Source organism: Spinacia oleracea, chromosome 1 (assembly GCF_020520425.1).
Source record: "Spinacia oleracea cultivar Varoflay chromosome 1, BTI_SOV_V1, whole genome shotgun sequence".
Taxonomy (NCBI): Eukaryota; Viridiplantae; Streptophyta; class Magnoliopsida; order Caryophyllales; family Amaranthaceae; genus Spinacia; species Spinacia oleracea.
The window spans coordinates 123,389,347-123,402,101 of record NC_079487.1 but is presented as its reverse complement, the minus strand read 5'-3'; the positions used below and the strand labels follow the sequence as shown (position 1 = coordinate 123,402,101).

At 35.7% G+C, this 12,755-nt stretch overlaps 3 protein-coding genes across 4 annotated transcripts; 1 reads left to right on the top strand and 2 right to left on the bottom strand.

Moving 5' to 3' along the window:
- The first annotated feature begins 281 nt into the window (after nucleotides 1–281).
- Nucleotides 282–845, top strand: LOC130465656 (uncharacterized). Its single transcript, XM_056834505.1, has one exon. It carries the CDS (start codon nucleotides 282–284, stop codon nucleotides 843–845), a length of 564 nt encoding a protein of 187 aa, XP_056690483.1.
- A 774-nt stretch (nucleotides 846–1,619) lies between these two features.
- LOC110805834 (BURP domain protein RD22) lies at nucleotides 1,620–5,685 on the bottom strand. 2 transcript variants are annotated; one of them, XM_022011460.2, is made up of 3 exons: nucleotides 5,534–5,685; nucleotides 4,678–4,798; nucleotides 1,620–3,183 (listed from the first exon to the last, which is right to left on the bottom strand). In XM_022011460.2, the coding sequence occupies exons 1-3, from the start codon at nucleotides 5,570–5,572 to the stop codon at nucleotides 1,967–1,969; spliced, it is 1,377 nt and encodes a 458-aa protein (XP_021867152.1). In that variant the 5' UTR covers nucleotides 5,573–5,685; the 3' UTR covers nucleotides 1,620–1,966. The 2 variants fall into 2 exon arrangements, with proteins under 2 accessions (XP_021867152.1, XP_021867148.1); XM_022011456.2 differs by having other exon boundaries at nucleotides 1,620–3,186; nucleotides 5,534–5,684.
- A 4,808-nt stretch (nucleotides 5,686–10,493) lies between these two features.
- On the bottom strand, nucleotides 10,494–12,412 carry LOC110805847 (BURP domain protein RD22). Its single transcript, XM_022011470.2, has 3 exons — nucleotides 12,114–12,412; nucleotides 11,881–11,989; nucleotides 10,494–11,550 (listed from the first exon to the last, which is right to left on the bottom strand). The coding sequence occupies exons 1-3, from the start codon at nucleotides 12,150–12,152 to the stop codon at nucleotides 10,622–10,624; spliced, it is 1,077 nt and encodes a 358-aa protein (XP_021867162.2). The 5' UTR covers nucleotides 12,153–12,412; the 3' UTR covers nucleotides 10,494–10,621.
- Between the last annotated feature and the right edge of the window lie 343 nt (nucleotides 12,413–12,755).

Here is a 12,755-nt window from a genome sequence, read left to right as displayed (position 1 = left end):
AAATAAATTAACCTTTTGATTATATATCAGTAAGTCAACCTTTTACATGTACCCCATCAATTTTAAACAAATCCCTTTATATTTTTACCTGTTATAATTTGTCACAAAAGTCTACCAGTAAAAGAAATCCTCTTCCATAGGAAAGTAATACCGTCCAGTTGCTGTCCAAGATTTAATCTTGCCAGTGAGTCTATTGACCACATCTTTCTCACTTGTGAGCACTCAAGAAATGTTTGGTCACATAGATTAAAAAAAAGAACTGGCTAGACTTTTCATTTCTTATGACAGATTTTTTCAAAACTTTAGATTACCTTAGACGCAACCAGGTAGTTCTACAGAAATTCATTTTCTTATGCTGGACAATTTGGAAAGAACGGAATGCTTTGATTTTTTCCAACACCAATGTCTCTCCTTGTCGTTGCTATTTTAAAGCTTTCAATACTTTCAAGGAATGGGAGTTCAGGCTTCTTATCGATTCTCATCAACTTAGAGGTACCCCTTTCACCACCCCTCCTTCACCAGCCAATTTAGAAGTGGTCATGCAAATCCACTTCGACGGGTCATGCAAATCCACTTTAGCGGCAGGAGGAATCATTATCAGGGACAGTAATGGAAAAACAATTGCAGCCAAGTCTTACAATTTTGGCAAATCGCAAGTTTACATGGCAGAAGCACTAGCGCTGCACAAAGGCATCCAAGAGGCAATCAGTCTAGGTGTTAAAGACATCCACATCGAAGGCGATAACTTACTTGTCATCAACTCTCTTAAAGGTACTTGGAATCCTCCTTTGAAGCTTCAAAACATAATTCAAGATAGCAAGACTCTCCAAACAGTGATTACTTAATTCAGCATTTTAATTCAGTCCACACCAAACATATTTTTCGTGAAGCAAACAGAGCGACAGATTAGATAGCGAATGTAGGACACCTAATTATTAACCCTATGTGTTTTTCCCCTAGTTCCAGCACCAGATTAGAAGCTAGATATTGTAAACAGTGATTACTTAGGTTTTACCCTTGTGCGAAGGGGAACCTAATTTTTTTTCCCTTACCTATATATATATATATATAAAAAAAAAGAGGCGAGATGATGATGTGGTAAATAATTACCGATTTTTTTCAATTTTTTGGATTTTCTTTTTTTTTTCCTTAAAAATAATCAATTGGGGCTATTTTGGAGGACTTTTTTTTTACATGCGTTTAGATGACTTTGTGACACGTTTTTCGAGACAGTTATTTAATTTGTCTCTCGAGACCAATTTTCAGTAAGCTTTTCAAGGCACTTTTAACACATTTTTTCGAAATGAATTTGACACTCTATCCATAAGCTATGGCCCCCGGCCAATGTATTAACCACTCTATTCAAGTTTTTGTTCTAAATATTTTGGTTAATAAACAACACATTTCTCCAATTGGACTAAATAGTTTAGATCTATATATTGTTTTTACTTAGAGGATACTATTTTGTGTGAGATATAAACTACATGCCCGGCAAACTTATTAGATTTGGTCATCCTCCTTTCTTTTGTCGGTATTTCCGATCTACTCTGATACCACAATGTTGCACTATTTATAATTTTATACACTATATATCTTGACTATCGGCAATTCATTAATAATATAATAATCATGTGATATCTTATTAGGTCTATCTGACCGTCTTAATATATGACAACGAAATATGTTGAATGCAAAATGAAGCAAGTAGCACAAGCAGCAATGGATCTACAAATACATTGCAAACATTTAATTACCGCAGCCTTGTTAGCCGGCCAACACAACGCCTACTTAACACAATTATGCCCTTCCAAATTCACAGCTTATTTCTTCAAACAAATTAAGGTAGAATGTAAAAAAGCAACAAGCTCACATACAACATCATATCATATCATATCATATCATATCAACAACATTGTAAATCTGATCAACTTATTTCGACAAGTTCGATCAAGTTTGTTACTCCTTATTACTTATTAGGCACCCAAATAATGGTATCCTCAGCAGGTGGGAAATGGCAAATATGAGTACTTCCAGGAACAACATTCAGAACATTTTTCGCATAATTATCCAAGAAATCATTCGTTTCCTTATGACAAGCAGCAACCGCCTCTATTATACTACCATCTTTCCCTATCAAGGAAACCATGTAAGACCTTATTGTCTTCGTCCTGTGACAGAAAAACAAGGCGTAAGGGTACCCCATCTTGTGGCAAACTACTGTCTCACGATCATCTTTTACGAGCTTTTTAACCCCTTTGATTGTATACTCCATTGTTGAGTCTTTCTCTACTTGTGTTGTGAGTGCTTTCACATTCGTACCAATCTTTGAGATTACATAGTCCACCATCGATTCAAGTGAAGTCACACATTTCTTCTCTACTCCTTCGATTGTAGGCTCTTCGCAAAGCTCGATCCTGTGCGAAAGAACCTTTGCTTCTTCTGATTTAGGGTCTAAGGAGAGAATTTTAAGGGTTTCTTGTATTTTGTCTGATGAGAAGGGTATCTTATTGGAAACTTCACGAGGTAAGAAAACACCCGTTTGTATGCTCTTTTGGAAGTGTAAGGTCATTTTTGTCCCTAGGTTAAGTTTTTTCTCTACGAAGAAAACTCGATTTTTGGTAGCATCATCAACACGGACAGACTCTTTGGCATGATCATGCGCCTGTTGTTTTTTGTATGATAACAAGCCATTATAGCCGCTGGTAGATTCTAGTCCTTTTTTACCATAAGATAACAACCCATTATAGCCCTTTGTAGATTCTAATCCTTTTTTACTGTAAGATAACAACCCATTATAGCCCCTTGTAGATGATAATCCTTTTTTACTGTAAGCTAACAAACCGCCATAGCTGTTGGTAGATGCTAACCCTTTTTTACTATAAGCTAACAAACTGCCATAGCTGTTGGTAGATGCTAACCCTTTTTTACTGTAAGCTAACAAACCGCCATAGCTGTTGGTAGATGCTAACCCTTTTTTACTATAAGCTAACAAACCGCCGTAGCTGTTGGTTGATGATAATCCTTTTTTACTATAAGCTAACAAACCGCCGTAGCTGTTGGTAGATGCTAACCCTTTTTTACTGTAAGATAACAACCCGTCGTCATAGGGGCCTTTGATGCTAGGCAATGATTCTTTAGCACTTGGTTGAACTCCTTTAAGTGGCATATCCATTGCTTGGTCTCCTGCTTTACATTCAAAGAAATGGAGATTTTTAATTTAATTAAAAAAGAAAAAGAAAAGAAATATACTTTTGTTTTTTAAAAAGAGATCTAGGCTCATCTAAGAAGCACCTCCATATCCGGGTAATTAAAGCTAGGTGTACCCGAGATTTGTACTAAAGAATGAAAAAGTGTCCATTACATTAATGAAGAGCAAACCCGGCTATTAATTGGCCAATTATGGCAGTAGCCACTAGCCAGTATGGTACTCAGAACTAGACCTGGTTATCGGGCGGGGCGGGTCAGGGTCGGTGCGGGTCAAAAGAGGATCGGGTATTGAAAGGGTCAATTTTAGCGGGTCGATAATGGGCGGGTCAAAACGGGTCGCGGGTCAATAATGGGCGGGTCAAAACGGGTCGCGGGTCAATAGCGGGTCATTAGTGGGCGGGTCAATAAACGAGCAATGAAAAATGAAAAACAAAAGAGCCATGTGCAAGTACAAGTAAATACGAAGCTGTACACGTAATTTTTTGTATCATTACTATTTTAATTTTCAAAATAATTGTAGTATAAGTTTGACCCTATAATGACCCTGTCCAATAAAGGCCATGTCCAATAGGAGCTCTGCCCAATAAAAGCCCTATTAACTTGACCCTAACCCTATATCCATTGGACTACCCTGTCCAATAACCAGGTCTACTCAGAACAAGGCCCACGTTTTTTGGGGCCCAAATTATAAAAGGTTTGGCCTTGTTATATGGAAAAAATAAAACCAATACCATAATCTTCTATGTAGTACTTTTCAGGAAGTTATATTTCCCGTGTTTTATGTCAACCAAACAATACATATCAACATAATTTAAAGTTGAAAATAATTGTTTATTTTATTCCATCAATATACATAACAAAAGAATACGCAGTAATAATTAAAGAATACGTAAATATTTCTGTTTATCATACTGCTAGCTTTATTTTCCCTACATCATCTCCTATAAGGCTATAATACAGTCAGATGGTTACTTAACTATCAAACTATGTTCAATAGTCTGTCGACTGAGTAGAAGATAAAGGATGTAGTACGTAGTTTGACAATTTTGCTAACGACATCACATCAATTAAAAACATACTAGTTGTGAATTTGTGATGACCGATGAGTATACAAGGAAAATTGGGGCAAGTAAAAAGAAAAATATTATCGGAAAAAATACTACTTTGTCCGTCCTTTTTATACTGTCTTGTTTGGAATATTGAGATATTACAACGCAAATGGCAGCATTTGATATTTAAATAAAAAATGTCATTGTCATGTGATCTTATTAAATTTATATAAATTTTTAGTTTCCTAATACTTCGTATTAAATTTATTGTAATATACGTATATGTAGTGAAATTTGAAAATGTGCCAAAAGCAAACAAAACAAGCCAAAACAAAAACAAAAAAAATAAAAATACCAGCCGTGCTAAATAAAATAAAATAAAAAGAGAAATTAAACTAAGCAGTGTGAATAAGAGAGAAACCAGGTGAGGGCAGTGAGTTCTTGATAGAGTTAAGCATGGGAGTGTTAGGCAGCTTAAGCTTCCAGTATGCTTCTGGAGATATTGATGCAGGAGCTGTGCTTCCCAGTCTCACCATTGCCAGCTGAAGAACAAAGATTTCTAAGTTTCAAGGCAAAGTAAAAGAAACGAAAATAGTGTTAGGTTTGGTGTAAAACGTTTTTATATTTTCCTTTTCAATCATTTATGTTGTTTGTTTTAGCGGGGGTAAAACAATTTCTCACGACTTTTCAACTCTCAATGAGTCATGGGTAAAAAATATGTTCCATTTGAAAGAAAGTAAAACCTTTTTTCTCCCCTGTAATGTTTCTTGTAAGGAACCAAACAAAGATGGCCGTGGGCAGGCCCGAGACCCGACCCGACCTGGCAAGAAAAATTCCCGGCATAGGATCGATAAAAGTACGGCCCGACACGAGCACGAAGCCGTGGGCTGTGGACCGGGCCGTATCTTTTGGGAAAAAACACGACAAAACACTCTAAATTTAGTAAAATTAAGCTTAGGCACGACGGCCAGTGAATTGACCCTGCTTTGAACTTTTCAGCCCGGCACGACACTATGGAGAATGTGCTTGACGTGGGCTAGGCCCGAAACCTGACTCACGGCAAATCAATTTTCAATGAAAACATTTTACGCCAAACCGAACGGAGTCTAAAGCAATGCAATTTTAAACCAGTTGTACCGTAAAGACTATACTCCATACTACCAATAAATATGGCTATATTTTTAACTAATATGCTTGGATCTTGTGAGCATATGTGCCGTAAAAATAACACAATGAAGATACTCAGAAAGCAATGCATTTACTGAAAGAAGACTTACAGCGATTAAAGGAAATAAGAGCAGAATAAATTTCGCCATTTGGAGAGGAGATAATTATAAGAGATTGTTGTGACTTAGTTGCTACTAACACATGGTATTTATAAGCTAAGAAAATAAGCATGATGGTCATAAAATTACAAGAGAGCTGAGCTGAGATCAACTGTTCAAGTATTACTACTTCAGTATGGTGAAGGGATGGTTAATTATTTTTTTAATACAATTGTTACGGGACAAAATTACTGAGATGTACACGTGATTACTGATTAGCATCTTGGGATCGATAGATACCCGAGTAATTGTATCGATAATATTTATAATCTTATACATGAATATCGATCATGTTCAATTCGAATCATTTTCGTTTATTAGGAAATAATGGGTAATATGACATAGTTTAGCAAAGGGTAAAAAAAATTATATTAAAAATTGAGGTTACAGATCTAAGTCAGTGTCACGTGGCACATAATCTTGTTTAAAAAAGCTTGATTACACAGAGCATATATATAACGAAAATGATAAAGGTCGCAACATGCGACCTTTAAGCCGTGTCACAATGATGACATGGCATGCTTATGTGTCATGATTTAAATTGGAATCTAAAATATTTAATTTATATATCTTATTATACATGTTTAAAATAAAGGTAGGAAAATATTAATATTCTAATTTGTTTCTTTCTTTATACCGATTACCTTATTTACATATTTTCATAGTAAATTTTTTGCATTGGTAGTAAAAATATTATGATGACTCATAGCCTACGTGGCGCCTATATGCACCAATTAAACTCCGACACGTAAGATTGCGACAACTAAATATTGTCGCAACTTGTGACCTTTATCATCACCCTATATATAATATATCACAATGTTTTTTTTTTGTGTTACCACCCGGTTCATCCTTAGGGCAAATCCGGATTCGAGGTGAGTTCTATGTGGATAAGTTTCAGTCTCCTTCCAATTATTGTTGCGGGCGATCGAATACGCGATCCGCCCTACCAAGTTCAGCCTCAATCACCACTAAACTAATAGACAGTTGGTATAGATTATCATAATGTGGAACAACATGGTCGGGGGAAAGTAACATCATTTATATCTGGAAAAATTACGCGGGCATGAAATTTGATCAACAATCTAGTCATATTGAAATAAAATAAAATAAAAACTATAGAAAAGTTATCTATTTGAAACAATTATCATGGAGAAACGTGCAAGATTCACATCATAAGCTAAACTGGATCTGTTCTTGATTAATAAATATGATTAACAACTTGTTCTTAAGCTTATAGTTAACTACTCGTATTATCAACAATAAACACATACTACGTAGCTTCTTGTTGTTTTATCAGTCATCCAGTATTTCTTTAAGTACGTACATCGATCTTATGGTCTTTCTTTATTCTATTATAAATTTTTTATAAACCTACTTGATAGCTGAAATATGTTTTATTTTTTTGGGTAAAATAAATTCATTAACAAAATAGTGATGCCACATCTGAAATAGAAACCAAAATTAGTAAATAAAACAATTTTGATCAAAAGAAATTCTTATTTGATACAATTATTTTATTAATAGAATTAAAATGAAAATAATTAATTAAGATCGAAACAATGTGAGGGGGGTGGGTTTGTGACCTGCGTGTATACACAGATTAATAAGAGACGTCAAAAGCACATACAATTATTTTTACGCGTGGGTAGGGGGATTAAATCATTAATTTCAAATTGAACTTGTGTTTAGAACGAGTCCAGATCCTCTAGAGTTTTAATAAAACTCTACAAGGTAGAGTTGTATCTAAACCATACATTTTAAAATCAATGGCTCATATTGAACAGAAAAAATAGGGGGAATTTTGAAAAGATAATATCCGAACCATTGATTTTTCATTCAATGATTGATATGCTCAAACTATATATTGTAAAGTTATTTTAGAACTCTAGAGGATCCAAAACCGTTTAGAACCTAACATTACTTTGGATACCACGTAATTACATAACGGAAAATAAACATAACAAACACAAAGTTACAAAGTTGTTTTAAGTATTAATTAGGACAAATTAATGGGGTGTACAAAATTACTCAGATGTGTGTTGTTGAAATCCAATGTTATCCACTATGTGAATTGTCCCATGTTAGTACTAATATTATTACTATTATTATTATTATTACTATTATTATTATTATTATTATTATTATGGGTAAACACCAAAACGTTACAAGCTTAACAAGCTACAAAGATCAAGTGAACTACAAGAAGTTGGAGGGGAGCCGAGATACAATCTGGGCCCCCACTCCTCTAGCTATGGCGAACCCGATCCTGCTGAAAATGTGGGCAGCTGCCCGTGCCCCAATGTCTTGAGCTCTGGAGTACGTCTGGACCCGCTTCAGCAACGAAATAGCCCCTTTCTCTAATTCCCCAAAAGAAGAGAAGGAAAAAGGAAAGAAACCGTAACCCAAAGCCCTACAACGTGCCGCATACTTATCCTGCTTCAGCTGCGCTGCAACCGCCACAACCCGACCCGAAACGAAGTCTGACAACCCAGATTGCGTCATAGGGGAAGACCCAATCAAGTCAACACACACATCTAGACCGTCATCCCATGAATACAACAATATATCTGCAGGACGAAGAGCTCCATCACTCTCACTAGTCAGCCCAACATCAACCTCCTTGCGAGCAGAAATCCCCGACCGATAGCAAATATCCAAAAGGGTATCACGAACAACATTATGTCGATGTTTAATACCCACAATCACAGCACAAGACACAGCATGATCCCCATAAATGTCCCCATCGAAAACCCGAGAGCAAGCAGAACACGGCATCGAACCAGAGAACAACGGAATACCCAACCGATAGCAAAGAACCGAACGATAAGTCTTACCGTTCATAGTCTGGCCTAAACCCGAGATGGGGACTGCCCGCAACCAAGCTGAGGAGTGATCCCCCTGCTGTGATTTCCATAGGGCAACATGACGTGAAGATAAGGAGTAGGCGGATTCCGCATCAGCAGTAACCTTCGTGAAATATATGTCTGCCAGTTTCTTCATGAGTGTGGGGGCAGCGATCTCACTAGGGCTACGCATAAGGTCGGTCTCCACGGTCCTATTGAAAAGACCAAGAGCATCATCAAAGGCCGGCCCCGGACCATCAACACCTGAGAGCCGAAGAAGCGAATCCTGCAAACCAGAAGACTGCAAACGGGATGCAAGAAAAGCATAATGCCGAACATCACCAGCTGAATAAACACCCAATCCTCCATAAGAATAAGGTAAGGTGGCAAGACGCCATTGCCAGTCACCGAACCCAGGTTCCGAATCAGTCACGATACGCTCTAAAGAAGTCCGAAAAGCCACATCAAAAGATAACTGGGCCGCTTCAAAAAGATGAGGCGGACAAGTGCGCATAGCAAAGTAGAGTTTAGAAACTCCAGTACATGCACGAAGAAGCAACAACTCACACTGGGGATCATTAAGCTTAGCAACAGCATCCATCAGCATTATTATTATTATTATTATTATTATTATTATTATTATTATTATTATTTAGTTAAACTTAACTGAACTGAACTAAAATTGAATTTAGTTAAACTTAACTGAACTGAACTGAACTAAAATGAATGCTCTTGAACTGAACTGAATTGAACTGAACAGCTAAATAAGTCATAAAACTGAAATTAAGCCAAAAAGAACAGGGTCTTACTCCAGGTATCAAACAAAAGGAAAAAAATCATCACCAAATCGAACCAAACACGTACATGGTATTAAGAATCAAGTTCCAAACTCATACCACCTTGATATCATTCCTATTAAGAACTATACCACGTAATTAATAAAGGTCATGAAGAAATGTACAAGATGCACATCATAAGCTAAACTGGATCAACTCTTGACACTACAAGAATATGTATCTTTAACGACAACCTATTTACGACGGGTCAAAAATCCCGTCGCAAAAGCCTTTTGCGACGGGGATAACAACCAAACAAGGACGGGAATAACCGTCGCAAATGTCTTTTACGACGGGTTTACGACGGATTTACGACAGGATTCCTATTTACGACGGCCCCCTTTATGACGGGTTCGCGACAGGAAATCCCGTCGTTAATCAACGATTATTGGCCTTTCGCGACGGGATTTCCCGTCGTTAATAGTACAATTTCTTGTAGTGTGATTAATAATATCATTAGCAACTTGTCTTTAAGCTTCTAGCTAACTACTACCAACATTTATCCGTCTAATTAGATCTGTTAGATATAGTCATATAGACTTCATTTTAAATATGTGGGAATATTCCCCACATGGAAGAAATATGATAGGCTGAATATCCTAAAATATTCCTTTGTACTTTGGCCATGTATTCTTAATAAACAGATTAACTTTAAATGCTATTAGCAATATAATGAGGGTTAATATTATCTTAAAGGCATAGATTAACTCTGGTTTATGTATTATGGAGTATTCATTTATTGTAATTTTAGAGTAACTTTTAACTTGTTTTTATCAACTTATCGTATTTGTTACCCTATTTACTGTATAAATCCACTTGATCGTTTTGATTAGTTTACTGATGTATTTTTTTGACGGGCGGTAAGATGTACTTCCTCTTTTCCTTTTTCTTATTTTAATTAATATGTATAGTTCTAATGTAGATATGTGACTTGAATTAGGAGTGTATTAGAAATACTGTACAAACTTAATTAGCAGGGTGTACGAAAAACTGAAAAAGTACAAGGAGAAAAAGACTAAAACAATCAAGTGTTGTTCTTTTGGTACGTGAATGAACTATAAAGATAATACAACATATAAATGGGGAGAAAGATTATAACGTACATACTTCGTATAATTTATCGTATACATGTACGTACGCATGCAATTTGACTGGTCACTACGCTATAATAATCTCTTAAAAGTGGAAATTTGTGTAGAACATGTCAGGAATATATGTTGAGGAAGAAAATAACAAAAGGAAAAAGTTGTAATACACAATTAATCTTATTACATGGTCAATCTCTTTTCTCGATCATACCAAATTAAGTACATACTGTACACATCAAACAAAGTAAAATATAAACAGTATCGATCTATTTAATTTGATACCCATACAATGTGATCCTGGGGCAAGAAGTGACAAATAGGTGCAGTTCCAGGTTTGACATTAAGAAGTCGAAATGCCAAATGTTGAGGGTTCCAAGCACTTGTATCTTTATGACAAATAGCCATTGCCCTAGCCTTTGACCCATTCGGGCTCATCAATGAAACCATATATGCAGATGTTCCCTTAGTCTTATGACAATAGAACACAGCATAAGCGTAACTTTGCTTATGACATACCGTAGCCTCAACCTCGTTATTATCTCCACCAGCTACCTTCTTCATCGCAGAAATTGTATAATTCTGTACATTGTTACTACTACCTATGATTTTAGCCTCAGTAGACATGGCTTTTACATTTAACCCTAGAGTGTTCTTCACGTAATCAACCAACGACTCGAGCGAAGTTGCACAATACTTCTCTTCACCTTGTATGCCCTTATCCTTACACCCTGTAATTGTTTCCTCGATAATCTTGGCTTCTTCGGATTCTGGCTCAACCTCAAACTCACGAAGGATTGAAGGAAGCTTGTTGAAAGAGAAAGGGATTGAATCTGCTTTCTCCCTAGGTAAGAAGGTAGCGTCATTGGTACGTAATCCGAAATGAAGGTTTTTCATTGAGTTTCCAAATTTCATGTCTCTTTGTAGGAAAAACAAAGAACGTCCAGGTTGTTGTTGTTGAAGTTCACTCTTTTTGTATCTGTAGTCAAATGGGTTTAAGCTGGGTGCTACTTTTACATATTGGGGCTTATCTTTTGGGCCTGCGTTAACGATAACTCCTCCCCATCCTACTCCAACCTTTGTGCGCCCACCATCTTTCTGCTTTACGTCTACCCCGACTCCTTTCACTGGGCCCACATCCACGTTTGTGTCTCCGGTTAAGGCCCTACTCTTGTCATGGAGGTGGACCATATCTTCATTACCTACATGTTGAAGGAATGTGTAAAATTTAAATTGATATTACAAATTACTTCCTCCGTATTTATTTAAGAGATACACTTGGTCGGGCAGTAATAAAATAAGTGGGGTTGAGTAGATATTTTAAATTTTATGGAGTGGGGGTGGGGGTGGGGTGTAGATATATTATTTAATTAGATGGTGGGGTTGATAAGTTACTAAAAATGGCAAGTATATCTCTTAAATAAATACGGCCGGAAAAAGCAAGTGTATCTCTTAAATAAATACAGAGGGAGTAACATTTATTTTCATAGTAATAGAAAGGTATTCTAATTAAGAACAATTTCAACCAATACCAGTCTTAGGCAATGAAAGCTTGACAGCATTTGGCATTTTAGTATTCGGCAGCATTTTTTTCCAGTAAATTTCAGGTGATGGAATAGCTTGGCTTACTACAAGAAAAATCTGAAAATGATGGGGGGATAAATATTAGCAAAAATAAAAATATTAAAATGTAATGAATAAATTAATGTAAGTAAAAAAAATTAAAATTAAAAGAGGTTATAATTAAATAGTGTGATGAACTTACTGAGAAAAAGGCGAGGAATGGTAGAATATGAAGATCCATTAGAATGATATTGAACCTTTAATAGGTTTTAAAATTGAGAAAAATAATAAGTGAGATCTTGTATTGTAATATGAATAATAATGTAGTACGGAGTAATTATTTGAATAATATAGTATGAGAAAAAGGAATTAATTTTATGATATTAGAAAAGATATATATTTTTTCATAAATGATATCGTTTGATAATTCAGCTTCTCGTACTCCGTACTAATTACTTTTGAGAAACAAGATTTATTTTGAAACTTCTAAAAGTTCTAATGTAAAAGAATGAATGAATGACACAATAATGTGAATTAGTATTTATAGAAATTTTGAAGTAAAGATATTCATTGAACGCATGGTTGAGGATTTGCGGAAAGTATATTCCATAAATAAATATTACATGAGTATTTTTATTGTAATAATTTATTTTAAGAAAATGATTCAAAGACACCCATTTATTCAGGAAGCTAGCAGCGACTTTCAACGTTTTGCACAATCCTAAAAACAGACAGGATTAGAGTGGAGCAGGCACACGTCAAAGAAAGATCCATGTTTAGTAATGTAATTTAATTCAATTTTTCCAGTATCAAAAAAAAAAAAAAAAAAAGTCATCTTGTCATA

Bases quoted from the DNA above. Each gene is read 5' to 3' on its own strand.
- LOC130465656 (XM_056834505.1), top strand. From the start codon at position 282: ATGACAGATTTTTTCAAAACTTTAGATTACCTTAGACGCAACCAGGTA.
- LOC110805834 (XM_022011456.2), bottom strand. From the start codon at position 5,572: ATGGCGAAATTTATTCTGCTCTTATTTCCTTTAATCGCT. The intron at 4,799-5,533 runs GTAAGTCTTCTT...TTTGTTCTTCAG, and splicing joins TCTTATTTCCTTTAATCGCT to CTGGCAATGGTGAGACTGGG. The intron at 3,187-4,677 runs GTTTCTCTCTTA...TTGAATGTAAAG, and splicing joins GAACTCACTGCCCTCACCTG to CAGGAGACCAAGCAATGGAT.
- LOC110805847 (XM_022011470.2), bottom strand. From the start codon at position 12,152: ATGGATCTTCATATTCTACCATTCCTCGCCTTTTTCTCA. The intron at 11,990-12,113 runs GTAAGTTCATCA...CATCATTTTCAG, and splicing joins CATTCCTCGCCTTTTTCTCA to ATTTTTCTTGTAGTAAGCCA. The intron at 11,551-11,880 runs GTATTGGTTGAA...TTCAACATGTAG, and splicing joins GCTTTCATTGCCTAAGACTG to GTAATGAAGATATGGTCCAC.